General features: G+C 51.5%; 1 protein-coding gene and 1 long non-coding RNA gene across 3 annotated transcripts in view; both read left to right on the forward strand.

The window, feature by feature from the left end:
* The window catches only part of PSMB2 (proteasome 20S subunit beta 2), a 183,517-nt gene that overhangs the window by 151,193 nt on the left and 4,489 nt on the right, over positions 1 to 27,835 (forward strand). For both annotated transcript variants that reach the window (XM_061360793.1, XM_061360792.1), the window contains exons 2-4: positions 22,224 to 22,318; positions 24,029 to 24,151; positions 24,706 to 24,776. In XM_061360793.1, the coding sequence (XP_061216777.1) occupies positions 22,228 to 22,318; positions 24,029 to 24,151; positions 24,706 to 24,776 (285 nt within the window). In that variant the 5' untranslated portion in view covers positions 22,224 to 22,227. The remainder of the gene's footprint in view (positions 1 to 22,223; positions 22,319 to 24,028; positions 24,152 to 24,705; positions 24,777 to 27,835) is intronic.
* LOC133216290 (uncharacterized) lies at positions 11,196 to 13,068 on the forward strand. Its single transcript, XR_009726603.1, has 2 exons — positions 11,196 to 11,430; positions 12,253 to 13,068. It is a non-coding gene; the product is annotated as an uncharacterized LOC133216290 (long non-coding RNA).

Genomic DNA, 27,835 nt, shown 5'->3' on the forward strand with positions numbered 1-27,835 from the left:
CCTGTGGCCACCCGGGCTCTGGCCCTGCTCCAAGAGGGACAAGGGGATTCAGGAAGAGGGTGCAGAGCCCAGTGAGGCCAGAGCAGACACCGCAGAGGCAGGGGCCGGGGCAGAGGGACAGGGTGCTGCTGCTCTCAGCTGCGTTTGGTGGTCCCTGCATGTTCCAGGGGCTAAAGCGTGTGAAAAGCAGATTTATTTTTGCCTATGTTTCATATTCTTCACGCTCCACAGCGGGAGACAAAGGATCAGCTCTTCAATGGAGTCCTAAGAATAAACCTTAAACCTCATCAAATCCAATCCGGCAATAAAAATTGCCCGAACAAAAGGCCAGGGACTGAGGGTGGTGGCGGGGCCCTTTCCTCCTCGATAACAAGTTTTCACAAGACTGTTTATCCACACAATTTGGAACGACACTTAAAGTCCCTAATCCCAATAGGCATGAAAGTGCTTGTCCCGAGCAAGCAGGTGGATTGTCCCGGAGCGGCCAAGTTGCCAATGATGCTCGGTGGCCGCCGCGGTGCCCGTGGGGGTCACGGGGAATGTGCTGAGACGGGGCAGCTGCAGCCTGAATGCTTCTCTTCAACCTCAAAGCCTCGGCTCCTCTCCCCCCCACCCCGCTCCATCCCACCCCCTATTCAACCCGGTTTTAAAAAGGCAGCAAAACGGTTACAAGGTTTAGAGCAGAGGCGAGCAAAATGCTCCACAATAGGGAGGACAAAGGAGTGCTGCTGGGACGGTCCCTAATCCAGCGCCCATGGCAATGCAGCCCTGCGAGGATTAAACCCGCTGCCAAGGGGAGGGTTTAGTGCTGTCCCCCCCTTCCCAGCCCACCAGAAGGGGCTTTCTGCAGGAACAGCCCAAGGGGATTGAATCCCCTCTGTCCCTGAGGGGAGCTGGTGTGGACCCCACGGAGGCTGGAGGTGAGATGCTGAGACCAGCAAGGATGCAAAACCATTGGGGTCAGCAGAGATGCTGAAGGCGAACCAAGAGCCAAACAGCCTCTCTGGTCCCGGGGAATAATTGCAACAGCCTCAGGAATCACGGAGCATGATCCAGCCATGTCCCACAACCAAAACCTTGCACTCAGGTGTGCTCCTGCCCCATCCCATCTGTGGGCACCCGTGGTGACGCGGTTGATGCCGCATGTGAGAAAGAGAAAGCTCCTTCCTCTGGGCCTAATATTGAATGACCACAACACCCAGGAAAGGAGGCGTCTCTCCCCTTGGCCTCAGGCCTCTCTTCTCCCTAAAGGTGGTCTTGAAATGAAGGGATTTACTCTCCCAGCCTCCACTTCTGCATTGATGCATCTCCCACGTTATCTGCTGGAGCAAGGTGCCGTGCCTGCCCGGTGCAGTGCTAATCCCTTCAGCACGCCACAGCTATCACAGAGACAGGAACAGGGCTCGGATAAAACCAAAGTGACATCCCTTTCGCACATGGAAGTGAGGAGAGAACCATCAGAGGGTCCTTGCTGGGAAGCAGGGGGGAACTGGACCCCTCTTGGGGTGTTGATGGATGCGTTATGGTGGGAGCGCCGCATCCCAACGGCTCCTTGCCGGCGCTCAGGGCAGATGAGTGTTAGCACAACGCCACCGAGCCGTGTCTGTGGGTGACAATGGTGGCACCCCTGATTGGCACCACTCACAAAGCCCCGCACCCTGGCTGCGGTCACAGCACGGCTTGTCCACAATGGAAAATGCCATGGGTGTCCCAGGGGAAGGAAGTTAGAGGAGAGGCGAGGGATGTGCCTTATCCCACTCCCCAAGGCTCACATGCGCCGTGGTCCCTGGCCTGGGATGCTGTGAGGCTCCTGCTCGCTGTAAAGAGGCATTTAATTACTGTCAGTGCCTGAGTCCCACAGCACCCAAAGGGCTCCCTCCTCTGCCCAGAGATGGGCTGGGTCAGGTCAGGGCTTTGGGCCATTTTCAGGCACAGGTTAGGGCAGGGATGCTGGGAACGTGCCATGATGGCCAGCACCGGGTGCCTTGTTTTTTACCAGCAGGTAGCAGAGAGCATGGGCAGTGACTGAGCCCTGCACAAACCACCCAAGGTGTTTCTGGTGAGGAAAACCAGAGAACATCTCTTCCATGCACAACTGTGGACACTGAACCGTGTTTCCACACATTCACTCTGAGCCAGACCACCCTCTTCCCTAGCGAATCCACCTTTAAAACCACCTCCATGAAACCAAAGCAAAAGCAATCGTGTATTTGCCCAAGTCGTGTTGTTTTTTTCCCTTCCCAAGTCCCTGGCAAAATGAAAGCGCTTGAATGAAGTTGAAAAGAGAAAGAAGAAAAAGACAGTGAGGTTGTGCTTCAAATTAGCATTCATTTACGGAGCCCGGGCAGACCCGCTAAGCAAATTGTGTCCATTAATGTATTAACAACAGATTTCCCCTTACTGCTCCTTTGGGTCCAGCGTGTAAACAGGGGTTGGTGATTAAGGCTTTTATGCCTTCTTTTAAGAGCCTCAATGACTGCGTGGACCCAGCACAGGGTGCCCAGGGCTGGGAGGGTGTCAGGGTGACCTCAATAAAGTAGGTGACCACGGCACCTCTAATCCCCTCTTTTAATTGATTACTCTCACCCAGCCCCTGAGGCCATGGGCAGGGGACCCTCCCTCTATAGATTAGCACCCTTTAGTTTACAGATCAGCCACTTTTTCAGTCCCCTGCCCTGCAGCAATGCATGAAAATCACACTAATCTCATTAGGGACAGAAGGGAGCCCTTCAACGTTTATTAATAATGGGAGCAGACAGGGAGAGAGCCGGGCTCTGGGTCAGATTTCAAAGCCAGGGAAGTGGCAGGAGCTTTCCAAAGACCGGGTTTGCCAGGGAGGAGGGATTGTGCCATGGGTTAAGCTGGATCTGGAGGCTGCAGGAGCTGCTGGTGAGCAGCAAGGGGCTGGCGATGGCTCCAAAGCCGTTCCTTGCACTGCACAGGGCTCTCATCTGCAGCCTCCAGCTGAAGGATTCCTTATGCGATTGCAAGACCTCATCACCTTGAAAAAGACCTGACAAACAAACCTCAAGCTTTAAACGTTGGAATGAAGAGGCCCGCATTAAGGAAGAGGTTAAGGTTTTCAAGACTGTGGCCCTGGTTTTGGTTCTTTTATCCATTTTAGGTAGAATTGCAGAATTCCTCCCATTGCTGCCTTTGCTGCTGGGGTCTGCCCAGCTTCTGGCTGCATCCACCAGCATTGCACGGCCCCCAGCCCAGCATCCCTGACCTGAGAGGAGTCTGCAGGCCTGACATGCCTCAGCAGGGCAGGAAAACAAAGCTTTGCTCCGAGCAGGTCTCTGGGCTCCTCCTTCCATTTCCCTTTCCACCCGCAGGAATGGGACAAACCCCCTGGGAAATGATGCCCCATAGGATCCGCACCATCCAGCAAGAGCACAGCACAGCAATCCACCACGCAGTCCCCCCCCCAAGGAAGAAGCCTCTGGCTCAGTGCAAAAAGCCCCTATTCCTGCTGTGCCTCCTGTTTATGCTGCTTCCCTTCCCTGTGCCCAATTATCACCCTGTTAAACTGCACAGCTGTGGGGACTTTCATCTTCAGACCTGTGCACTGCAGGTTTTACCCCAGCCTCACACCACCGGTGTTAATGGGAGCCGGAGGAGCAGTCACCCTGCGGAGGCTCAGCTCCTGCTCTATGGAGGGGTGGGATGAGGGGAACCTCCATCTGCCTGGGCTTCTGTGGAGCGAGGCATTAATTAGCAGGGAGGAACCCAAAGGATGCTCTGTAGCCCCAAGGAGCCGTGCAGTGGGGTCTCTGTGAGCCTCTCGCCGTGGGACAGGGGACACAGCACCTTTGCCAAGTGCTTTAGGATCCAGAGGTTGGGGATCCCTAGGCATGGGGAGCCGGTTGTTAGCGCCAGCAGAAGCAGCTCATGAGCCATCACCCAAGGTCTTGTAAGCTGCCTGAATCCTCACAACAAAGGCCATGCACATGCAGTGTTCCCAGGCTGGGATGCACTTTATGGGATGAGCCTTGATTTACTACCTGACTTCAGACAGGAGATGATGGTACCACTGCTTTCCCTTGCAGACGCAGGAGGCAAACTCCATGGCGGGGATTTCCCAAGCAGCTTCTGGGATTGGGGTGCTGAGACCCCTGTGGGATGCTCGAATCCTGTGGGATTCGCAGAGCCCCTGGGATGTGACCACCTGTGATGTGACCGAATGCAGAGGGAGGATGGACATGCATGGGGCATCCTCGGAGCCGCACGGACCACACGGTGGGTTCTGCCCCACATCTCTAGGGATTAAACCCCCCAATTCCCTAACTCCCCTCGTGGCTTTCAGAGGGGTGTTTGGGCTGCAACACCAAGGGGTTGAGGGGGGCTTGGAGGGAGGATGAACAGAGGGAGAGAGGAGGGAGGGTCCCAGGCTGCGATCCCTGCAGGCCTCCCCTAATCACCATCGCTCTGCATTATTACCCTGCCTAACGCGGCATGCTTTTAAATAAAATATGCAAAGATTTCTCAAATTATTTCCCCGGGGCAAGTGCGTTTCTCTCTGCGCTCGTGCGTTGTTAATCTGAAAAATGCAAATTCCACCCCCCCATCTGCTGGGGCTCGGCCATTTATTAACTTTCTGTTTCCCCTCCGCGCAAAATGTTTCTTTCTTTTTGGTGTGGGTGGGAAAGAGCGAGTTCTGTTCCCACTGCCCCTGTTTCGTTTCTTTTAGAGAGAACAAGGTTTAATGGAAATAATAGTAATAATAGTAATAATAATAATAGTAATGAATGGCCTTGAGGTGGCAGGGATTGCGACTCACTCAGCACTGGAGCTGTAAACAGAGGCTGGTGCTGGGGAGGGTTACAGCTATGAGAAGGCTGGGCTTGTTTTAAGGGGAAATGCTAAAGTTCAGGGGATAAAACACTTGTTTATCACTGATTTTCATACTCAGGGGCTGAGGGGCCCATGAGCAGCGCCCTCATCTCCATCATTAGGGCTCCTTGGCAGAATCATTAAAAACAGCAAGAAAAAAGCAGCAAGAAAAGAGGGGAATAAGGATCCCAGCGCAGTGTTTTCCCTGACGAGAACCTGATCTGACAGAGCTCGGCGTGTTGAGTGTAATTGGCAGCCTCTGCCCCGGAGAGGCCCATGGACAAACTTGCTCCAAGACAAAATGATGCCCCATCCCTGTGCCTTGGGGTCCCAGCGGCAGCGGGGGGGCGAGATGGGGACCGCAGCCCGGCACGGCCGCCTTGGGGAACATCAGCCTTCACCTGAGTAATGAGACAAAACCCAGGGAAAACACACATGAAAAGGAAGGCAAAGAGAAACTCTTAGGAAAGAAGATCAAAGTCCTGCCTTCAAAAATGTTGTCCTGCAGCTATGAAGAAACCCAGATAGCCCTAATTGCAGCAGCGGCGCACGGTGCGGGCGCAGCACGGGAGCAAGGGCTGGCCGTGCAGTGGAGGATGGTTTGGGGGGACCATGAGCTCCCCAGCACCCAGCCTGGAGCGACAGGAACACCAGGGCTATGCTGGCTTGGCTTTTGGTTTTGGAGTACTCCTGCCCCATTCCCACAGGCCCATGGAGCTCGGGAGGGATGTGCAAGGGAGAAGTGGTGCTGGTCCTCATGGGAAGAGTGAGTAGGGTCTGCACCAGCCTAAAGCAGCTTCTTCCAACAGTGCCTGTGCCTATGACTGCAGGAGACACAGGGAAAACTAAGCCCTGATTCTCCTGTCATTTATTCTGCAGGCCGGGGTGCGATGCTCAGTCATCAGAGCCAGTTGTGCAGCTTTAATGCAGCTCTGCTGGATTCTGTGTGTTCAACCAGCCGCCTGCTTGCTCCCATACAGAATAGCCAGGTTTTATCACGTCCATGCAGAGGAGCCCCATAGGCCCCACGGCACCAAGCCCAGCATGGAGCAAGGCTGCTCTCAGCTGCCTCCACCACATCACCCTGCGGCTGGCCGTGGTTCCCAGGGTCAGGCACTGTTCCCATGCCTCCAGCACTGTGGTTCTGCTCAGGTTGTGGCTCTGGAGACAGGCAAGGGATGCGGCAGGAGCAGGACTCTGCCTGCCTCCTGTTTAATGCCAGTCTTTGGGAAGAGCCCCGGCTCGGCCCCTGCCCTTGGAGGACACTGCTGGGGTGATGGTGGGTCCTTGCCTCTGCTTCCACAGGGTATCCCCAGCTTCCTATCCTATGCCAGCTGCCCCCTTTGTGGTCAGGACTTTTCTAAGGGATATTCTTGGGTGGGTTTTTTCTTTTTCGCTCTCTGGATGCAGGAGCAGAGGAAGCTGCTGGCTTGCAGCACATTGCGTGTTGTGTTTAGCATAATTGCATTAAATACAATTGTCTTAAATTAGTTCCTTCAACGTCTGAAAAAGAAACATTGGATAAAACTCATGGCCAACTGCTTGGACACGATTCGGGGTAGGTTTATGCATGGGAAACGGTTACAAAGGAGAACAGAAAAGGAGCTGCCCCGAACACAGCCTCTCTTTTGGTAAACCACAAAGAAGCTCCAGAACTGAAGCTCCCAGGCTCCCGGTGCAGCTTCCCAAGCAGGACCCAGGGATGGAGCAGAGGGTGCCCATCCCCAGCATGGGGTGCTGGGGGACAGGGATGGTCCAGGGGTGCTCTGCCTGGGCCCATGTGGGTGCCAGCAGCATTTCAGGGCTGGCTATTGCAACCCCCTGTGTTTATTAACATGTTCAGCACACAGATTTATTCTGCAGGCAGGCGCTTATTGCTGCCATCAAACAGGGTCTGGCACACGGTGATGGATGAGCCAGGTTCGCCTCCTCTCGCCGCAGGCCCTGCAGCACCCTGCTCCTCTAGCACGTGAGCAGCAGCTGGTCCCCAAGGGGGGACAAGGGCCCAGGACCCACAGCACCAATTCAGCCCAACCCCTGCAACGGGTGTCAGGGTGCCCGCGTTCCCGCTGCAGTGAAGGGAAGCAGCTGGCCCTTTAAAGCCTTTTTTTCCCCCTCTCTTGTTAAAAGATGTCTGGGAGGGGAGCTGCCAATCTGAAAAATGATCCTTTCTTTTTTCCATTTTCTTCCTTCTCTCCTTCTAGCTGGTGCTCATCTGTTCAGGTGAACCGCAGGCACATTCATTAAATCTCTGTCTTTGACACCTCAGCTGCTTTGGAGCCCTGGGCTGCTCTTTCTCTTTCCTTTCTGTGTTTTTTTCCCCTTTCCCCATCTCCAGCTCGCCTGATCAGCACACTAAAGCAGCGCAAGCGAGCTGCAGAATAGTTAACTAAGCATAACTTTAACTGCGAGCTGCTGAGTGGCCGGTTTTTGGGGGGGGCATTGGGTGCAGCCACTGTCCCTGCCCGGGGACACAGCCACCGGGGTGGCAAGGAGGGAAGCTGGGCACGGTGATGGTGGCACAGCCTGCACCCAGCCAGCCCCTAGGCCACAGCCAGCAGCCAAGGTCTTGGCTGGCTCCGCTTCCCCCAGTCCCATTAAACCCTGTTGCTCCCTGCAGGAGCTCCTTCCTGTCCCCTTGGCTCCCTGAACCCCCTTTTCCCATCTTCCTTCCCCTCACACACCCACTCCTCACCTCTCACATAAACCCCATGCTGCTGGGGAGGCATCAGAAGGACTCAGCCAAGAGGGACAGGGCTCATCTCCAGCAGCGCGGCTGCCTCTGGGTCGGCTTCTGATGGGCTCCCTGGCTGAGCAGGGCTGGAGCAGGGAGATAACCCCCCTGCCTGTGCCAGGAATGGCTTGGCCTCGGCTGTGCTGGCTGCCGGCCGCGGTCCCCACCAGCTGCTTGCATCCAGCTCTGGCATCAAACAGCGGAGGTGGCGGTGGGATGAGGGATGGACATGGCTCATTGTGAAGGGGCAAGAGCAGAAAGCATCCCTTTGGGAGAGGCAGAGCTCCAACAGGGAGGAGGGCAGGAAGGCTGGAGCTGGGACCTGAAAGCACTTGTCCAGATCCCAGCTTTCTATGGGATGCAGTGCCTGGCACCCAGGGAATGGTATCACTTCATCGGGGACTGTGGCGATAGGACAAGGGGTATTGGGCTAAAACTTAAACAGGGGAGGCTCATATTAGATATGAGGCAGAAGCTCTTCCTTGTGAGGGTGCTGAGGCGCTGGCACAGGGTGCCCAGAGAAGCTGTGGCTGCCCCATCCCTGGCAGTGCTCAAGGCCAGGTTGGACACAGGCGCTTGGAGCAAGCTGCTCCAGTGGAAGGGGTTGGAACTGGATGAGGTTTAAGGTCCCTTTAACCCAAACCATTCTATGATCCTATGGCAGGGTGGCAGCTCTGATGAGTGTCCTGCAGGGATGGGGACCAGCCCGATGTGCAGGATGAGGCTCAGCAGGGCTGGGCTCCGTGAAGCTGTGAATTCCTGCAGAGTTTTGTTAGCGGGATCGGCGCGCAGCCTGGTGCCTGCTCCGAATTAATTATCCGCTGACACGATTTCCCTTCTTTCCCTTTGTGTTATTTTAATTAACGGAGATCTCCTCCAAGCGAGCCAGCTGTCATGTAAATGGTAAAACTGCCAGCCTGCACAGGAACTTAACAGGGATTCGGAGGAGGCCGCGCACAAAGGGATGCGCTGCTTTCCCGCGCGGTGCTTTCCTTCAGTGTCTGCAATCTGGCACATCTCTAAAGCTGAAAACACAAGTGTGAGGACCAGGGTGCGGCTGCAGATGGAGAAAGCCCAGCTCCAGTTTTGATCCATTTCTTGGGGCAGAGGTGAGGGGCAGAGGCGCTGCCCAGGTATTTTGGATCAGGATCATTTTCTTGCAGCCCTGCCTTTCCTCCCAGCTCCTTTCCCCTCATCCAAGCAGACCCTTACCATAGGAAGGGCTCAGCATCAAGCTGGGCAAAAGAAAACATCGGTGACTTTGCTATAACTAATCTGCTCTGTGTCCATTGTGGATGCAGCCTCACCCACATTCATCCCAAGCTTGATGCAACCATGTGCACCGATGGCTGGCTCTCCAGTCTCTGCTTCTGCACCCAGTGTTATGTAGGCTGGAGATATTTACCTATGAGCTGAAATCAGACAGTTCTTCATAAGATTGGGCTCCGCAAATGAGCAAACCCCTGTTAATGGATCCCATATGTCTTTGGCTAAAAGCTGCTTTAGCAGCAAGAAGAGCAGATGCAGAACGGTGGAGGTGGAGATGCAGAGATGGAGTTCATGCGAGGATACCCCATGGACATCTCATCTCCCCTGAACGTGAGCAGGAGCCTGTGGTACCCCTGCAGCCATCAATTAATAAATGTTCAGGCTCAGTCAATGAAGGTTTCCAAGGGTCCAGCTCAACAGGAGGCTCGGAGAGGACAGCAAAAAGCAGAGATGCTCCGGAGCAGTGGATGGCTCTGGACAGCAGGACACTGAATGCAGGAGCCAAGGAGGATACGTGCTGGAGCAGCTGGGGGTCTCTGCGCATTGGTGGGACCTCACAGGGACATGGAGCAGCAGAGATGCTCACAAAACCTGCTCCCTGCAGAGAAACCCTTCAGGCACCCCCAGGCTATAAGCAAATCTGTGTTCTTCTCGCTGCCTGGTTTTAGGTGCAGATCAGCAACCTGAGAAGGGTCCAGCTTTTCCATAGTGTTTTTGTGCATGTCTCATCCCTAAGGGCTGCTGACCTGAGTTAACTTTGGGTGAGGGCTCAGCTGCTTGATTCCATTTCCTCCCTTCCTCATCAGAATTATTTTCATTGTCCTTCAAGAACAAAGCAACAAGATTTTGAACCACATTTTGGTGAAGAAAAAGGGATTTTCTTTCCCAGCAGCAGCCAGGGATGAAAGCCTGGAGACAGCTGAGAAAGCTGCAGCATTCCAGCCCAAATGCTGAGCTTATCCGGTGCTCACAGCCGGGCTGAGAGGGGTCCAGAGTGACGTGAAGGTTTCTCAATAAGGCCAGTTTCCCAAGGGCTTGGAAATGCCTCTCACAGATGGAGGTTCCCTCCTCAGCCCTGTTTGCCATGCCAGCCATGCTGCTTGTCCACCCAAACAAATGACCTTGAGCAGAGCTGCGGGTCAATAAAATAATTTGCTAACTGATCCATCTTCCGTGGCAAACAGATGAATCAGCTCCGGCTCCCTGGGCTGTTTTATGTACGGATGGGAGAGCCACAAAGTTAAAGTAACATGTGCGAGCACATCCATCTCCATGCAGCGAAAGGATGGCTCCAAGTGAATAAACTGATGCTCTTTAAGACGGAAAGCTAAAGCATCTCTGGGTGTTGTGGCACTTGACTTTATCAGGTGCTCTTCTTCAGGACAACGTGGCTTGGGCTGCCCTCTCCCTTGGGGGTGCATTGAGTTGATGCGCTCCTGCTTTCTGCTTCCCTGGCCCATCCTCAGCCTCCTGCCCTTGCCACCGCCTCCATCCTTCATGAGGAACAGAACAAAGGCTCTGGTCCCCAAGGCTTGAGCTAAAGTTTCAGCACCAGGAGAGTGACTTACAGGCAGGAGCTGGAGCAACACGGGAGGCCAACTCTGCTTTCACTGCTCTCCTGTGCAGCACAGCGCTAACAGCAATAAAGAAACATCCATTCCCACTGTGGCAACACATCCTGCAGTAGCAATTGGCAGGGGGTGGGAAGGAGCTGGAGCCAGCGCGGGGAATGCAAACCTGCTCCCTGGACCGAGGGCTCATGCGCCTGGCTGAGAGCAAACTGGGGCACTGGGAGGGAGCAGAAAGGCCCCGAGGCAGCCGGTGCTCAGTGAGCCCCTGATCGCAGCAAGGTGATTAATGCCCTTCTGCTCCCGTGCCTCGCTGCTCCGCTCCCGTGCGCTCAGCCCTGCTGCCTCGGCAGGTCCCGCACGGCGGGCACCAGGCAAGCGGCTTTGCAGGGACCGGTGCTTGGTTTGCAAGGTACAAAGGCAAGGATGGAGCTGGTGGTGCAGGGAAAGGGCAGGCCAGAGCCCGGACTCCAACCTAAGGACTTACCATTGGCCGGGAAATGGTCGATGAATGAATGCTGCGCCTGGGAGAAGGGGTTTTTGTCACCTTTCTTCCCAGAGGATCCCCAGCACTGGATCCCGATGCGTGTGGGAAAAAGGGATCCGCTGCCTGGGATCAGTGGGTTCTAGGAATCCCAGGGCAGGATGCATCTCCCCTCTGCTCTCCCATAGCCAGGGGCCACTTACCTGCTCCTGCTCCCCTGGCTCTGCCCCACACGTTACAAGGTGAGGTACAGCTTAAGTCGGTGAGTTGGAGCGAGTGGCCATTCTTATTACGGGAAGGTGAGAGGTTGAGATTTGCCTCTCCCAGAGGGGAACAAACCCTGTGCAGCACCCCGAGGGCACAGGAGCTGCTTCAGCCGGACACCAGAGGTCAAAGAGATGTTCAGAGGGCTCAGAAGAATGGGATCCCTTCCACAGGGCCATAAGAAACCCCTCGTCCCCTGGCAGCTTCGCACCGGGCAAAGCTCGCTCCGCACTGGGATTGCTGCAGGGCACTTCCTGCGAGCCATTAAAGCGAGCTGGGTAATTAATACCTTCCATGCATGAGGGAAACGAAAGGCAGGTGCGGGGAGGAGGGGAGCAGGAGGAGGCAGCTCAGGTTCGAGGGCACTCGGGGTTTTCCCTTCATGCCATGTTACTCCTTTGGAGCCTCCCGTACACTGCAGCATTCACACCTCTCGGGCACGTTATTAGCAGCCAGGTCCCGTGCAGCACCATGATGCTGTTGGACTGTGCCTCTCACTGCTGCCCGGGCACCCCGCAAAGCCAAGATCCTGCTGGGGCAGCTCCGCTGGCACCGGGCTCAGCACCAAGCTGCATCCTCCAAAACCCCCTCCAAAGCTGCCTGGCAGCAGAGGGTTGCGGGAAAGGCCCCTCAGTGCTAAGGAAAGCTCCATTTCAGCACCTTAAATACAGTTTCTTAACAAACAAAATGTTTATTTTCTAAATAATAATAGTAATAATCAAAAGAATCCCAGCCTCGGGGCATTTAGTGAACTGGCTGCAAGCTCATTGGAGCGTGTGTCCATTACCGGCCCCCGCTCCAAACCCCGCCACATCCCAATGCTTTTTTCCGGGAGAGTGAGTGACAGATCCTGATCGATGCTGATCTGGGTCTTAAATAAACACATTGGCCCTGGTTTGCCGGGGAAGAGCGAGGTGTCGGCATCTGGCTGACAGGCAGAGGGAGGGAAAACTGCCGAACGGGCCCTGCTTTGTGATGTGTTTTCTGTTCTATCCGCGCCGTGGCACGGGAGGCAGGCGAAAGCTGGGATGTGGCTGTTAGGAAGGTTTCAGGACAGCGGTTGGTTTGTGGTTTTCTCCTTTACCTTGTGTTTTCTCTAGGCAGGAAAGTAAGTGAGATGGAGTTCAAGTATTCGAATAGCATTGTCCTGCGTCAGACATCTCACTGCTGCCTGCTCAGAGCATCCAGCAGGGGAAGGTGCTTTCGTGTTGACAGTTGCCATCAAGAGCAAAGCCCTTTGATAATTTGCTGAGCTATCACAACACCCATCAACAAGAGCTCCAGGAAACCCTGAGATTCTTGGAAATGCAAACTGGAAAACTCCTCTTTAGCTTTTACACCAGCGTTACGTAGCCCTTAAAATCATTTTTTTTCCCTCTTTGAGCACCACTTTATCCAATCCATCAGTTCAATACATCCCCAACGCCCGTTTCTTGCTTTACTGCAGTGTCAGGCATCAGTATCAGGACAGCAGCAGATGAAGTTTGCTGCTGCACCAGCCCTGGCAATCTCCTCTGCACAGGGTGCAACTGAGGCCACCCCAAACGCTGCCGTGCACCCGTATCCTGGTGGCTCCTTCAGGAGGTGATTTCTTTATCGCTGCATCTGTGACCCCTGCGTTCCAAGCAGACCTCAGCCCGGTCAGCAGTGAAGGTGCTCTGACTCGAAGGTCACAAGTTACTGAGCCGAGCTGGGCAAGGAATTCCAGGAGAGCAGATTGGGATTGTTTTAATTAAAGGAAAGAGGCAGGGGAAGGGGGGCAAAGAAACACTTGAGCAGTCAAACCCTGTTTTCCCCTCGTGAAGATGACTGGTTTGAGGTAGGATTAAGAAGGCTGAAATTGTCTTTTTAAAGGAATGTAAATATATGGCAGTTGGAGTGATTGACAAATAAAGGGCGCTCTCCTTTAATTTAAATATGCTCCTAGTTTGTGCAGAATATGTTAATTTATACATTGCCTAAATAGCCAGTAGCTATTGTCTGTAAAACCACATCAGATCAGGGCAGCAGGGCAGTTAATGTACTGGCTAGATGTTATGGGTGGTCAGTGAAGCGATCCGAGCTTCCTTCCACTGGCTCCCAAGCCCTAAATGGAATAGCTGAGCTGTAAAAAACTGCCAGGGGCATAAACCGAAGCTCGTTCTGTCAGCCTTCAATAGGACGAGGGTTTTCATTCCCACAAGGACCCTCAGACAGAGCCCGGCTCCTGCACCCCGGTGACCCCAGGGCTGTTCCCCTTCTGCTGGGAGCCACAGAAGGATCCTCCGGAGCCCTGCAAGCCCCTGTGCCCCCCCAGAGTCGTGGGGTACCCACAGCCCAGCCCGGGAGCTGGGGGATGCAGAGGCTCTGCAGCTCCTTCCTCTGATACCGTGCTTCCCCTCGTGCCTCAGTTTCCCCATCGGCAGGCTCTCCTCCAGCTGTGCTTTTGACAGTGACATTTGACAGCCTCTGCCCCCCAAAAGAGCTGTGTGATCCATCCCTGACCTGCCTGTACCACTGCCTCCGTGTGCAGCCAGGACTTGGTCTGGTCACTGGAGCCCTCTGCAATGCCGAGAGGCTTCTAATGAACAGGACGCTGATGTTAATTAGGACAATCTTTCTCATCTCATCTAGATCTCTCCAGCAGCGCTCACCAGGGCAATGCTGCTTCCCTGGAGCCTCTGCTCACCCCGCAGCTCACACCCCAGGGGCTGCAGTGTCTCAGGGCAAGGGTCCTGGATGTCACCTTAGAGGCCCTGGAGCACACATTTATCTGAAGAGCCAAGTGGTCAGCACCGAGCCTCACACCCCAGGGGCTCCAGGAACGTGCTTCAGCCTTCCCAGTCTTCTCCTTTCATTTCCTGGACAAACCTCCCAGGCCCAGCAGGTGACTCCAAATGGGAATCTGGCCTCTTGCCTCCCACATCAGGCCACTAACCCAGCAATGTTATGGATTCATCTTGCTCCAGAAAAGTCCACCTTGTACATTCCCAATGCCTTCCCACAGATCAGCCTGGATTAAGTTTGGAGTGATGTGATAAGTAGTAATAATACTGCTGCCTTGCCCCTAATTATTTTCAATATAATTAGGTACCCTCAAGAAAGCTTTTAAAGAGCACATTCCCATCAGCGCTCTGGTCCAAGGGATTCATTTGTTTCTGGAAAGAAATACTCTTGGAGCTGAATCTTTCATTAGTCTTTGCTAGAGAGACTCCTGCTCAAGTCAGGAGGGTACGTGTGCCGTGTGCCGTGTGCCCTGCTTGAGGACGTGGGGTGATGCCCATCGAGCAGCTGGCCACCAAAGGAAGGTTTTTGCAAGCACCTCAGACTTTGTTGGCAGCATGTGGCACGTTAAAAAAGCCTGGATGTCTGCTGGAAAGTAGCACCAAAAGACTCTGAGTTTCACTGTCTTTTATCAGCTTATCATCCTTCCCTTTCCCATGTTCTAATCCCACAGAAGTGCTGCAGCCCTGAGGTATGAAACTAAAAAGAGGGATTAGATCCCTTGGCTGCTGAGCTCCAAACGTGAGGCTGTTTTCCTGGGATGTGCCCGAGCATGGGGAGGTGCAGCGTTGCCATTTCATCTTCTGGTGCTCTCCAAACCAGGTCGGTGTGAGGAGACCCCAGTGCCCGGTGGATGCGTGCCATGGCCGGTGCGCCCATGGGTGACTCCAGGCTGCGGCATGCAGACATGTGCCGACTTGGGATTAAACTGCAGCTCCATGTGAGGGTGGATGCTGTCGAGGGAAGCTTCCCAAGGCACACTCTGTGTCCGGGATAACTCTTTGCCTGTGCCACTGTGTGAGTGGGAGCTAAAGGTGCAAACTGGAAACAGGGAACCCACCGCATCCTGCCCTACCTTGAGCTCAAGGTTGGGAAGGAGCAGCAAGGAGCAGTGTGTTTGGAAGGGAGGAATTAAACGCATGCATTGACTTTAGGCAATGTGGTTTAAGGTAGTCCATGGTTTTTCCGAGCAAATTGACTCTTCCTTCAGGGTGCTCCCACAGGGGGTCCTCGCTGTGGGTTTTCCTGTGAGAACAAGATGTCCCTGGCTGCATTTTGCACTGTCCCAGTTACCTGCTGCCCTCCCATCCCACATCCTGGGGCTGGGATCCCCATGCATGCCCACAGCCCAAATCTGCCCAGATGTGCTCCCGCCTTCCCTGTTCCAACCTGTGGGATGCTCACAGCAGGATTTGGTTTGTGGGGTTTAAGCCATTCATGATCTTTTAAAGATGAAAAAGCTGTTTAAACGCATGTTCTCACATGAGCTTTTGTTTTATTTACTTGCTGGCACGATGAATGAGAGCCCATCTGGTCTTGGAGCCTTCAGAGGCTCTTCTGTGCCTAATGGGGTGTCCTGAGGCCCTGGACTCAGGGGGTTATTCCTAGTGAGTAAACCAATGCCTGCTAAACCAGGGACCAGGTTCAACAGCATTCCCCAGTTTGGATCCCTGAAATCCTTTTAGGAAAGGGAGAACTGTACCTGGGAAGCAAAAGGCCAGCCCATCCCTCTCCACGCATCCCCACGTAACCTTCATTGCAGACTGGTCCTTCTCGGCACCAGGGTTTGAAACCCCAGGATGAGTTTCCAGGGAAGTTTCCTCACTGAAATAGTTAATGAGGAATGGAACCATCCCCCATCCCGCTCCCCCCAGCTCCCCACCCCTCCCAACAAAAATCAGAATAATAATTAAAAGATGCCTAGAAACGCTCTTGGAAGAGCATAAATTCTGAAGATGAAAGTAAATGATTAAAATAATTAAATACTTCAAGTTGACAAGCAGAAGCAGAATCTTGCCAACGGACATTTGTCGGTAATTAGTTAATTAATCCTAACACAAATTATAAGCCATAACAAACCAGTGAGGCTGAACGCAGCCGGCTGTTCAGAATGAAACTTCGGAGGAGAGGGAGGGAGAGGAAGAAGAAAGAAAAGTTTGAAGGTTCTTGTGGATGCGAGGGAAGATGCTGGGCAGAAGCGGGGGTCCCCCTGGGAAGCGCAGTCAGGGATACGGGCTGGGGCAGGAGAGCAGCCACTGGAGCTCTCCCCTCCTCTGCTCTCAGGTGCTCCCACTTGTGCTGCCTGCTCAGCGCTTGGCTCTCCCTGCTCAGCTCCTCACCAGCCTGGACCAGGTTGGACACAGGGGCTTGGAGCAAGCTGCTCCAGTGGAAGGTGTCCCTGCCCGTGGCAGGAGTTGAAGATGGGTGAGCTTTAAGGTCCCTTCCAACCCAAACCATTCCATGATTCTGACTCTATGGACAGAACAAGGATGGGGAGGTGAGATCTGGGCTGGGCTGCAATCCCACCCAGCAGGAGCACAGCAGGATGCACAGGTCAGAATGGGCAGTACTGAGGACTCAGGGTTTTCACTGGTTTTCTGTGAGGAAACTTGGCACAAAGGCTTCTGATTTAGGAAGTGTTTTTAAGACAAGCTGAAAAAAGGAAGGTTTGTGCTTGGGAGCTGGATCCAGCCAGGAAAAGCCACTGCAAATGACACCAGGACATGGATGCGGTCAGCAGGGACCTGGCGTGAGCCTGACGGACTCCAAATTGCTGGAAAGATGGGGAAGACAGAGCCGCTGCTTTACCCTGTGCAAGGGGCAGAGGTTAATGACTGCAGGCTGGTTTCCCACCTCCGGTCACCTTAGCTCAAGTCCAATTATCAGCCCTAGATTAAGTGAGCCCGGTGCTGCACAGGGAAGGCACGGTGACTGACAGCTCATACACAGCACCGCACCTCTGCATTAACACATCGGGCTGGGACTGTAGGTGCACCAAGGGCCAGGCTTGGCCCTTCCTCCAGCATGAAGAAGCTCTTGATCAGGCAGGAGCTGGTTGATGCTCCCATGGACACAGCACAGGGACTCTTCTGTGGCCAAATGACAGCTGCCAACGCAGCGCAAGTGATAAATGGGACATCCAGGTTGCAAATGGGCTTTTATCAGTAAGGGGAAGAAGGCAGGAAATATCTGGAAAGAACACACAGATGCCAGGGAAGTGTGATTTTCCCACAGATTCCAGAGGAATCGCCTGATGTGCCACATCGGGGCGCGGATCATGTGAGTGGAAGTACGAGCATGTGAGCACCCATGACCATCTACTGATGTGTTGTGCACGCAGAGAAAGAGCTCAATTACAAGACAAGAACTTACCACCGAAGCCGTGAACCGCTCATCTTCTTTTGGCCAGCACCCTCTGAGATGCACGTGAAGAGGGCTCCTGTGTGCCACAGAATCTGTGCAGGGCTCTGCCAAAGAGAAAGTTTTGCTCCTCATGCGTGTATGCGCGTGTTCCAAGTGTTCTGCATTATGTGAGCTCTGACCTTCAGAGGGGAACAGAAGGAATATTTCCCCCCCTGCGGCTAGAGTTGTCAGTGAAATGTCTGTCTTCCTTAATAATTTCAATCTGGGTGACAGGGGACAGGGCATTTTGCTCTGAACGAACGCACTGTAAAAACTGTCAGATAGAATTTGTCTCAAGAAGCAACATTTCTCTCTATTCATGGTCATAATTGCAGGCATCTTATGACCTGTGCAGCAGCACATTTTGCTCAGCTGAAGAAAAGGAGACCTAAAATAGGTGGTTTGGTTGTTCTGCAGTGCTTTGGCTTAAACCTAAATGGATTCTAACAAGCACTGGGGATCTCCAGCAGAATGCTTCCATTTGCTTGGGTCTTTTCTCCTAAATCCAGAACAAACTGGGCACAGAAGTGACGTAGCAGAAAAGAAGGACTATAAATTGCCATTCACTGGGCTGGTGTAATGGCCTATTTCATCCTGTATCCTGTCTCCTAACTGCCTGCCTCTCTGAATTTCCTCTGAACTGACAGTGGCCAGCGTCTTTTTAATGCACTGAATAAGTAACTAAATGGGTAATTAACCAAATGAGCATGACGATAATTTGATTGTGCTTTCCTCACTTTTAAAGCACAGGAAATAGTAAGACAAGTAATAATCCAGTGACCAGCAGGAATCCAAAGAGGAGAGCTCGAGGAGCTGGGGGGAGCTTTGGTTAGGTGTTGCTGCCTCTGAATCTCCCACAACACTGCAGAAATCTGTTTGTTCTGTTAAACATTTGGATTTCTTGCTTTGTGCCTCCTCAGTGGGGAACAGAAATCAATCCAGTGACCTGAAGCAGCTTTCCTTTTTATGCTTCAGTTCTACAATTAGCAATGGTTAGGGAAGAGATCATCCTGCTGGACCCGCTGTGTGGTTATGGGTCACACCCCACTCAAATCTAGACACTGTACTGGGATCACCAACCTGGTTTTGTGTAACTGCTTTTGCAATATCAGCCTGCAGTGCCTGTGGCTTCCCTGCCTCGCCAAGAAGGTCTGAGCACAAATTAAACTGGGAGAAGGAACCAGAAGCTACCGCAGTGGGAAGCAGCTGCAATGCTCCGCACTGCTGGGGAGGCTCCAGAAATGGGAAAACTGGGAAATAACACTCCCTGTCCCAGGCATCCCAACTGCTTGCAGTGAGCACCCTCCTGCCCACCGCAAGGAGACAATGATGGCCACTGATGATGCTGAGGAAGGAGCATCCCACCGAGGAGCGGGGCCCCAGCTGGTCTCTGGAACGTTCTCACCTGCAAGATCAATCCTGCCAGAGCCACGCAGGCTGTAAGCCGCTGAGGGCACACGGCAGGTTACAATCCATTTTCACCTGCACACTCCAATGGATGCCCCATTCTTGCCATCGCAGGTGGAGGGTAAACACTGTGCGATGGACCTGGGAAGCAGGGGCTGCTGTGGGATGCCTGCAGCACTGATGCTGCCGGGAACTGACATTTCCTGACAAGTCTGGTAGGAAAGAGGGCTCAGGGAGGAGTTTTGGTGGTGGTGGGTGCAGGGGACACACTCCCTCACACTGATCTCAGCCTGGGAGATGGCAGGAGAGGTGAATGGGGGCTCCTGAGTTCAGAGCAACCCCTCTGCAGAGCTGCTGTACACCTGAAGCAATCCCTGCAGGGCGATGCTAACAATCCGCTCTGCATCCCAGGACATCCAGGCTCATCGTTTAAACACCACTGGCAAAACCCCTCCATCCAGGCGGTGTTTAACACCCATCTGTCAAAACAAACACCTGAAAGACAGACTTCAACTTCCACTAGCTGAAACTTCAGCAAGAGCTGCTCTCCAGAGGCATCCTGGTGGGGAGGACACAGCCAGATAGAATGGCACCAGGGCTGGCCACCAGTGTGGCCATGGGAGGACAATGCAAGGTCTGTCCCTGCCCATCCCTAAGGAGAATCTGTTAAACTATACCATGTTTAAGCCCATAGAAAGTCATCTTGAGGAGCTCTGTGGAGCCCAGACAGGGAGATTAGGAGCAAAGCTCCATGTAAGCCTTGCAGAGTTCATTCTGGGGTTGTGTGAGCCAAATGGCATGCTTCAGCAGCTAGAGGGGAGGCCAGAGAAATCAAGACATTTCTACTCGTATCCAGTCCGCTGACCTGCCCTGTGATCTCCACTAAATCACTTCTCCTCTCTGTGCCTTCATTTCCTGCACCTGAAACAGCAGGAGCATGAGGATTCTTTTCTTTTCTGGGAAGCAGGAAAACTTGTCTAGGCTTTATAGTAACTGTAACATCATCTTCACTAATACTGTATAGAGACAGATGACAGCAAAGGGCAAAAGCCAGTGCAAACAATCTCTAGAATGAAAAACACCCCCTGCACCGCAGTCATGCATCATACCCCAGCCCCACACTGCTGAGCTGCCTTGTGAGCCAGGGACAGGACCAAAAGCTGAGCCCAGATGCTTCAGGCCAGCACTGCTCAGCTTTGGTTTAGCACAGGTAGCTCAGTACGGGGAGGGTTGTACATAGGCTGCTTGGCATCCCTGTGCTACTTACAGCTTTTATTACTGGAGTAACCCCACCAAGGCTGTGTAGCACACATGTACAAATACACGTAGCTGCAACAAAATAGGAACAATCAATTTCAAGACATAGAATCATGTCATAGAACACCAGGTTGGAATGGACCTCAAGGATCACCTAGTCCTACCTTTCCAGGCAAAGCATGACCTAGACTAGATAACAGACATACTGCACCTTTAATGGTGAAAGATAGTCCCCATTTCCTGCCAGGCAGAGATGCCCCACTGTCCTTCTTACTCTGATGTACTGCCAAAGTGCCTGCACCCTGGGAAAACAGGTAGGTGTGTATTGGATGCACGCGTGTTTCCTAAACGGGGAAATTCAATCTGTCAAGAAAATTCAATAACATCCTTATCATTTAATTGTACCCTAGGGCCCAATAAAAATCAACGAGGTTGGGAGCTGTTGATTTTTTGTTAACCTTCTCTTAAAAAGGTCTCAAAAAATAGCTGTTTAGAGAGACTAGCTCTATGTACATGTGCAATATGGATGGCGATGGATAGGGAAAAATGTGTTTAAAACTTAAGATTGGATCCACATAGAGAATACTTAAACACTGGCACTGAGCTTGGCCATTGTTAGGCAAAAGAAAACGTCCTGTTTTGATTTATTCACGCAGCACTCAATTTAACAAGTGTAGCTACAGGCAATTGGAAAACAGTCAAAATGGTGAATTTGCTGCTTACACTCATTTATACTGTTTCCTGAAGACAATTTGCTTTGCTTTTTGGCATGCCTAGTATTTTTTAAACCACACAAAGGTTATGCCCAGTTCTCATAATTACACAGTGACTTTTTTGGTTATAGGTGCAGTTGGGTGTTTGCCATGGGCTGAGCATCCAGAGTTTTATCTCCTGGGGCTGTCTCCTTCATGGCAACTGCCGGGGGGGGTTTAATGCTCCGGTGGCCCCTTTCATCATGAGGGGCTGGGTCTTTGTGGGGCTGCACTTAGTGAATGTATTAGATGGGGCTCAGGCAGGGGCAGAGTCTAATCAATAAACCAAGTACCAGTCGGAGTCGTGCCGCTCGTCAGGATGGCGCCTGGAGTGAGACAATGTCCAAGCAATTAGAGGAGTTGTTTTGTTTCTCTTGTTATTAATTATCTACATTACAGCCACACCTGGAAGCTTCTGGGTGCTGCACTTAAGCACTTTCTTTGCCCCGAGAAATTTAAGTAGCTTGAGAACCTGGGAGGAGGGGGAAGAAAGGAATAGCAGAGAACAGCGGCTGCCAGAACCCGCTGCCAGCCAGGTGATGAAACCCAGGGTGTCCATCTGAGCTCAAGGAGCACCTCTGAAGCCATCAACTGATAGGAAAATTGGAGGTGTATCTGCGCCACAGCTTCCCCTTGGTGGCTGGCACGGGCATGTCAGTCAGGGAACAGAATGCTCCGCTGGCTCAGCGGGTGAGCCAAGCCACGGCTTGCCCCTTTGGCTGCCGGGCTCGGCTCGGGACCGTGCCCGGGGGGCAGGAGGGATCCTGCACTTGCTGAGCACGCAGTCACAGCTCCCCGCTGGAGCCCGGCTGGCCGCGGGCACCGACCGCGCTGGGAGCTGCGGGAAGCGCCACGCAGCAGCGCGGAGCTCAGCCCTGCGCACAGCCAGCACCGCTCGCTATTCCCAACACACGGAGGTGGGCAGCAATTAAACCCATTAAATCCATTGCTCCTGGAAGGATTTCACTGTCTCAGCAGCTCAGCTCTCTTCGACTACAGAGATCAGGGGCTGGTACTTATTCCGTTAGTGTGCCTGCTGCCGTACAAGGAGGGTTCAGGATGTACAGAGTGGGATGCGCCAGCACCACCGCTCCATTGAGCCTCTGCCTTGGAATCGTGCTTTATACTACCGAACACCGCACGTTTCGGCCAGGAATGGCACCAAAGACTGGCAGGAACCAAAACCCCAGGACCCCTGCCAGGAGACCCAAGTCTGCCTGAAGCCTCGCCGAGGGCTGAGCCCCCCCGGCACGGGCACAGGTCCCTACAGGCCCCGCAGGTCGCTGACAAACACCCCCCCTCCAGCGCCAGCCCCGGGATAAAGCTGGAACCGGGATAAAACGGGAACCGACAACGCAGGGAGCGCTTCTCGCTCCGCCCACTGTCTAGTCACGTGACGGTGGCGTCATCAGTGCGCGCCGCGGCGCGGGTGCGCGGGGAGGAGGCGGCGGCGCTTCGCTGTGTCACGGTGCGGGCGGAGGGGACGCGGCCGCCATGGAGTACCTGATCGGCATCCAGGGCCCCGACTACGTGCTGGTGGCTGCGGACACGGTGGCGGCCTCCAGCATCGTCCAGATGAAGCACGGTGAGAGGCGGGGGGGGGGGTGGCCTGTGCGGGCCATGGCTCCAGCCGTGGGTGAGCGGGCAGCGGTGGGGAGGCCCCGAGCCTGTGGCGCTGGGATGCTGTTACATTGGGGGGGGAGTGCAGGTAAACGCTGCCGGGTGTTCGTTTATAGTTGGGTGTTTTCGTTGTAGGGGCAGCTGAGCGAGCCCAGTCTGAAAGGGCCGGTTGCTTGGAGTAGTTTCCAAGCCTAAACCAATACCACTGTTGGGTTGCCGTGTTAATTTACCGGTTTGGGTAAGCGGTGACTTGTCAGCCCAAATACCGCCATATGGATGGGTTAAAATCACCGCAGGGATAGCGAAGGGTGAGATTCAGTGCTTGGTTGTGTCTCGTTCACTGGTAAAATGTCATTCATGTTAAAAAGGTGCTCTTTGTTCGAAGTAAAAGCATCAGTGAACTTCTTAGCACGAGGCATGTGAGTGAAGCTATAATATATATCTGACTTCTTTATGTGGTCAAATATCCGGGGCATTATGTCTGGTATAGTGTGAGGTCTCCCTGCCCAAAGCAGGGGGTTGGAACTAGATGGTCTTAAGGTCCTTTCCAACCCTAACTATTCTATGATTCTATGATTACCAAGCCTCTGAAATGCGCTGAAAGCAATTTTCCTACTTACTATTGGACTAATCTAGACTGAAGCTTGTTTGCAAGGTTTATTGAACTTTCCAAGCTAAATACTGCACTTTAGAAGCACTTAAAAACACCTTAAACAACTGTCAGCACATTTTAGATGTGATATTGATGAACTGCATCATCACAAACCCATGAATGCTAGCTATAGCAGTGCTTTTACCTAGAATACTTCTCTTCAGGCCATTGGAATGGTGTTAGAAAGATGGTTGTGAAAGGTGGTGGCACATACACAATATAAATATAATCATTGCAACCTATGTTTTGTAAGTTAACATTAGTTCCAAATAGCTTTATTTATAAACTTTAAGGGAAATGTATTTAAAACATAGGGTTTATTTGTCTCTTTAGGGAGGAAAAACCCCACAGAAATTTCAGGTATTTAAGGTATCCACATTTACTAATACTTAAATTTGTAACTAGATTGCAAGGGCTGATCGGTGTCAATGACTTCCCTAAACTCTCAAGACATGCAGCTTCTGCACACTGCTGGATGTTCTGCTAGCTCCTGACTGTGACACCTCCTACCTGCCTCCCAGCAGAGGTTATTCAGCAGCATTTAGTGAGCTGAAAGCAAAGCACAGAGGTGGGGGTTTAATGCTGTTTTGTAGGCTCCCATCAGCACACAGAAGTGATCTTCCTTTCGCACTACTGGGTACCAGGGTTCTTCTGTCTTGGTGATGTGAGTGCCCAGGAAGCACCGCATATAATGTTTAACTTTGCATCAACACAATAGTCTTTGTGGAGCTCTAGTCTTTGTATAAGAAAGAGCATGGATTTCTGAAGTGCCTCCCTTGCTGAAGGAAGCACTTTGTGCATTCCAGCTTTGTTTCTCTCAGTGATGTGTTTAGCAAGTGTTGTGTACTGTGCCACCATCTGTGTGCTCAACTGAGTGCTAGGAGCACCTTTTGTTAGCCCTCCAGGTCATACTGTAGTTATCTGAGTCTTACTTTCTTGCTTCTGAAAGAAGCCATGATGTGTTATGATATTGGGGAAAATAATTTATTCTTTCTCATGACCATGTTATTTTTCTTTGCTTAGACCATGACAAAATGTTTAAGATGAGTGAAAAAATCTTACTCCTGTGTGTTGGGGAGGCTGGAGACACTGTACAGTTTGCAGAATACATCCAGAAGAATGTTCAGCTCTACAAAATGAGAAATGGTGAGTGAAGTAGAACAGTTACTCGCTGAGGGTTTGGAAGCAGAGTTAATGATAGGTGCAGTTTACAGCTGATTATTCCTCAAAGCTTCTCGAGCTTTAAGGATTTCAGCTTTTTTTAGTGTTGAGTAGAGGTGGTAATGAAGCCAGGATTTAAAAATGGCAATTATATAGTGCAAACAGAGAGGCTTATCCAAAGCCCGGTTGGCCTATTTGTGATGTAAATGGCACAATAATAGGTTTGTTAGGAAAATATTTCTCTTACTCTGTCTGTTGTGTGACACCTGTTACTGGTTTTCTTGATACATTGGACTGAAAAATTCAGGCTGCAGCCCATGGTATTTTAGCTTTTGAAGCTGTATTTTAATGGTCTACACAGATATGACCTGCCTGGATTTTGAGGGCCCTCTTTAAGCTCGTAGCTGTCAGAACAAACTGTAATTAGGCAAATGGCTTAAGATTTTGTTACCAAAGACTGTCTTTGCTATTTCAAAATAAGGAAGTGAAGCATAAATATGGATTTGTACAGTTATCAAATACACACATTTCTTCTCCAGGTTATGAATTGTCTCCTACTGCAGCTGCAAACTTTACACGGCGCAACCTCGCTGACTATCTTCGGAGTCGAGTGAGTAAGAGCTGAAAGATTTTGGCAAAGGCTTACAGGGGAAAATTCCCATTTTCAAGTAATGGAGCCTGATGAAAAAGGTGGCAGCTCCTGTCTTTACTGATGAATTCACTTTGAAAGGATGTTTTATTAAAATATGACTTGTTTGCTTATTTAAAAAACTTACCACTTACCATTAACTGGTACAACTGCAGTCTTAAAATTCCAGCCTTGGGCCCAAGAAATGTTTTGTCACCAGTGCTGCAGACAGTGGCGTGAATCCAGCCTCTTTAACGTCGAGATAAGGTTGCCGGTTTTCATGCAAATGCACTGAATCCATTTAATCTTCTTGGAAAATGATTTAATAGAGCCAAGCTGTTTGATGTACTTAGCAAAACAAGCCCCTTTTGTAAACAGCAACATGAGGCTTTCCATAAATATCAAATCCAAGTTACTAAACTGCAATTACTGATTTTTCTCATGGTAATTTGTTCAAAGTATGAAAAGACATCATGAAGAGGCAGATGGGCTTTGAAAGGTCCAAGGTTAGGAAGCATTTCACTGGCATTCTTCTCAGCATGCTGTATGAAAGAAAACAAGAAAGAATGGGATGCTGAGAATGAAGTTGCTCTGTCAGGGACAGTATGTGGGATAAATCATGTTGCTGTTCTGACTACGCTGTGTGTACAGTAACAAACGAAGGCCAGGACTAACGTAAGAGCTGTATTGTTGAGTGACGTGTGTGGAGCGCAGCTTGCATCCTTCTGCAAGAACTTTGGGAACAGCCAGAGGTCATTTCTCTAACTTTTGACATGGGTCACAGCTGCAGGTAGCAAGTTTTTAAAGTCAGAGCAAGTCAGTACAACTTGGTGCAGGGTCCTGCCTCAGGCTCATACATGAAACTCTTCTGGTTTAAATGACTTCAGCCAACTGTGTGGATTAAGCGTGGTTGGAAGGTGACGGCTGGCAGTGATGCTGCTTGCTTTAGCTTTTGTTCAGATGTGATTTGTAAGCCTGTGTGTGTTTTGTGGAATTTGGTGTAGTTTTTGAAGTTGACTTGAAGGAGCTGTGCTGCTTGATGCCTGGCCCAGAGGGCCATTGTCTGCCTGGTGCTAGTGGCTGTCTTGGGGCATCTGATCTGCACAGATGATGTAGGTGAGGCTGACACCGAATGTCCTGCCTGCTTAAGCACAGGCAGCTATTTCTTGTATATGATTTAAAGTACCTCTAACGAGAGTAATTTAACAGGGTTTTTGTTAAAGTGGGCCAGCAGGATGTGGCATAGATGTGGTACTGTTGTCTTCCTCTGTGCTGTGTCCCTTGAGGCCTGATCCTCTGTGTCTCCCCTCCTTCCTGAGCCCATGCCTGCCTTCCAGCTCACCTGCTCCAGATGGGCAGCACAGTGGGAGGACACTGGCAAAGGCAGATGTGTTTATTTACCGGAGACAAAATGTTGTTGTGTTGCAGATGGCAATGCCCTGGAGCAAGTGGAGCACTCTGACTCTACTGTCACACTACAGTGATCTCTGTACTGTAGGGAGAACTCCTTTTCTTTAAACATAGCACTTAATGATTTGTTTGTGGGATTCAGAATTTGATGATACAAACCTTGCCATCAGATTTTTTTTTCCCTGTGAATTTTGTTACATTTGTGGAATACCAGAAGGATTAACACCAGCACTCTCTATCTATTTAAATTGCATATAGGATTCCTGGAGGCTGCTAATTATGTGGGTGATAAAAAAAAATGGAAAGGTAAAACATGCCACTGCTTCCTGTTAGGAGTAAGAAAATAGTTTAGAAGTAGAAAGTTTGTTGAGAGAAAAGGTGGTTTGTTGCTGTGTTGCTGCTCACCGTGTGAAGCTGTGATGGAAAGCTGGAAGGAGTGTGGAGGGTGGCTAACACTGAAGCAGCACTTTTTCAGACAGGATACTGTTGTTGTGGCCCAGCCCAAAACAGAGCTTGTTCTGCATTGTTAATCACCATCTGTGTTATCTAGCTTGGTTTTGTTTATGAACATTGTGGCTCATACAGGCCAAGTTTCTGGTATCTTGGGGGTGGCTGCCTTGTAAGGCAGCGCCTTGAAGTTGCTCTTTTGGTAGAAGTGTCAAGTGTAATGATACTGGCCTTGTGACTTAAGGCCATTTCATTACTGTGCTCTTTTTTACTGAATAGTCAACATGTGGCTTTGCATGACATTTTGTTTTTTAAAGCAAGGGGTTTATGCTCCAGAGCAGGATCTGAAAAGAGTCTTTGATTTCCATTTATGTGTTGCAATTGAAGCAAACTTAGAACCTGCTTTGTTCCCAACTGTCTTTTGCATAGGTGAGTGATGCTGTAGCTCCTCTTCTTCTATACCTACTTCAGTACCTCACTTGATTCACCTGCTGATTTGAGTACCAGGTTTAGCACATATAACATACTACTTAGGTTAGATGGAGGTAGGGAATAGGAAAAATACCCACCTTGCCTCTTCAAACCCAATGAAGTTCAGTGTCTTGTTGTGATGCTATGTTTAATTGTAGGTGACAGGGTCTGGCCTGAGTCCAGAGGAAGACTGCCAGTTCCTTTCTCCTTGTCCACGCTTGGCAGGATGCTTCCTTGTGCCCACCTTTCCCCTTTGCTGTGACTTTGGCTTCTGCCAGATGTCACGCCACTGCTTGTCACCGCCCGGCCTCCTGCTGCTGGTCTGGTTGCTTTAGAGTATTTATCACAACTGTTCTCTTCTGCTGGAAATTCTGGAGAATTTCACACATCCCTTAATTGCTGTAGTTATTTTAAATCAAACAGCGTAAAGTGCAAAGCTACTTGGGATGTGAAATAGTGCCTCTAATAGGAAGGTAAGTTTGGGGGGTGGGGAGATCTGATTGATCCTGGGGTGTTGTTCATCTGCTCATTTGGTAGCCATTGCATCACAGCAGTCTTCTAAGGAGTGTAGAACACTTGGCATGGATGTAGTTACAAAAGCCAAGGCTGCCTTTGGAATGGACAAAAGGACAAGGAATACCCGTCCCAGCATGAACATGTTAGTGCCACTGAGCACTAAGAGAGGCTGTCTGCAAATTTCATTTATAATAATG

The sequence above is a fragment of the Neopsephotus bourkii genome, unplaced genomic scaffold, assembly GCF_033783945.1.
Source record: "Neopsephotus bourkii isolate Nb327-2 ecotype Australia unplaced genomic scaffold, CSIRO-AGI_Nbou_v1 NB_1036, whole genome shotgun sequence".
NCBI classification, from domain to species: domain Eukaryota; kingdom Metazoa; phylum Chordata; class Aves; order Psittaciformes; family Psittacidae; genus Neopsephotus; species Neopsephotus bourkii.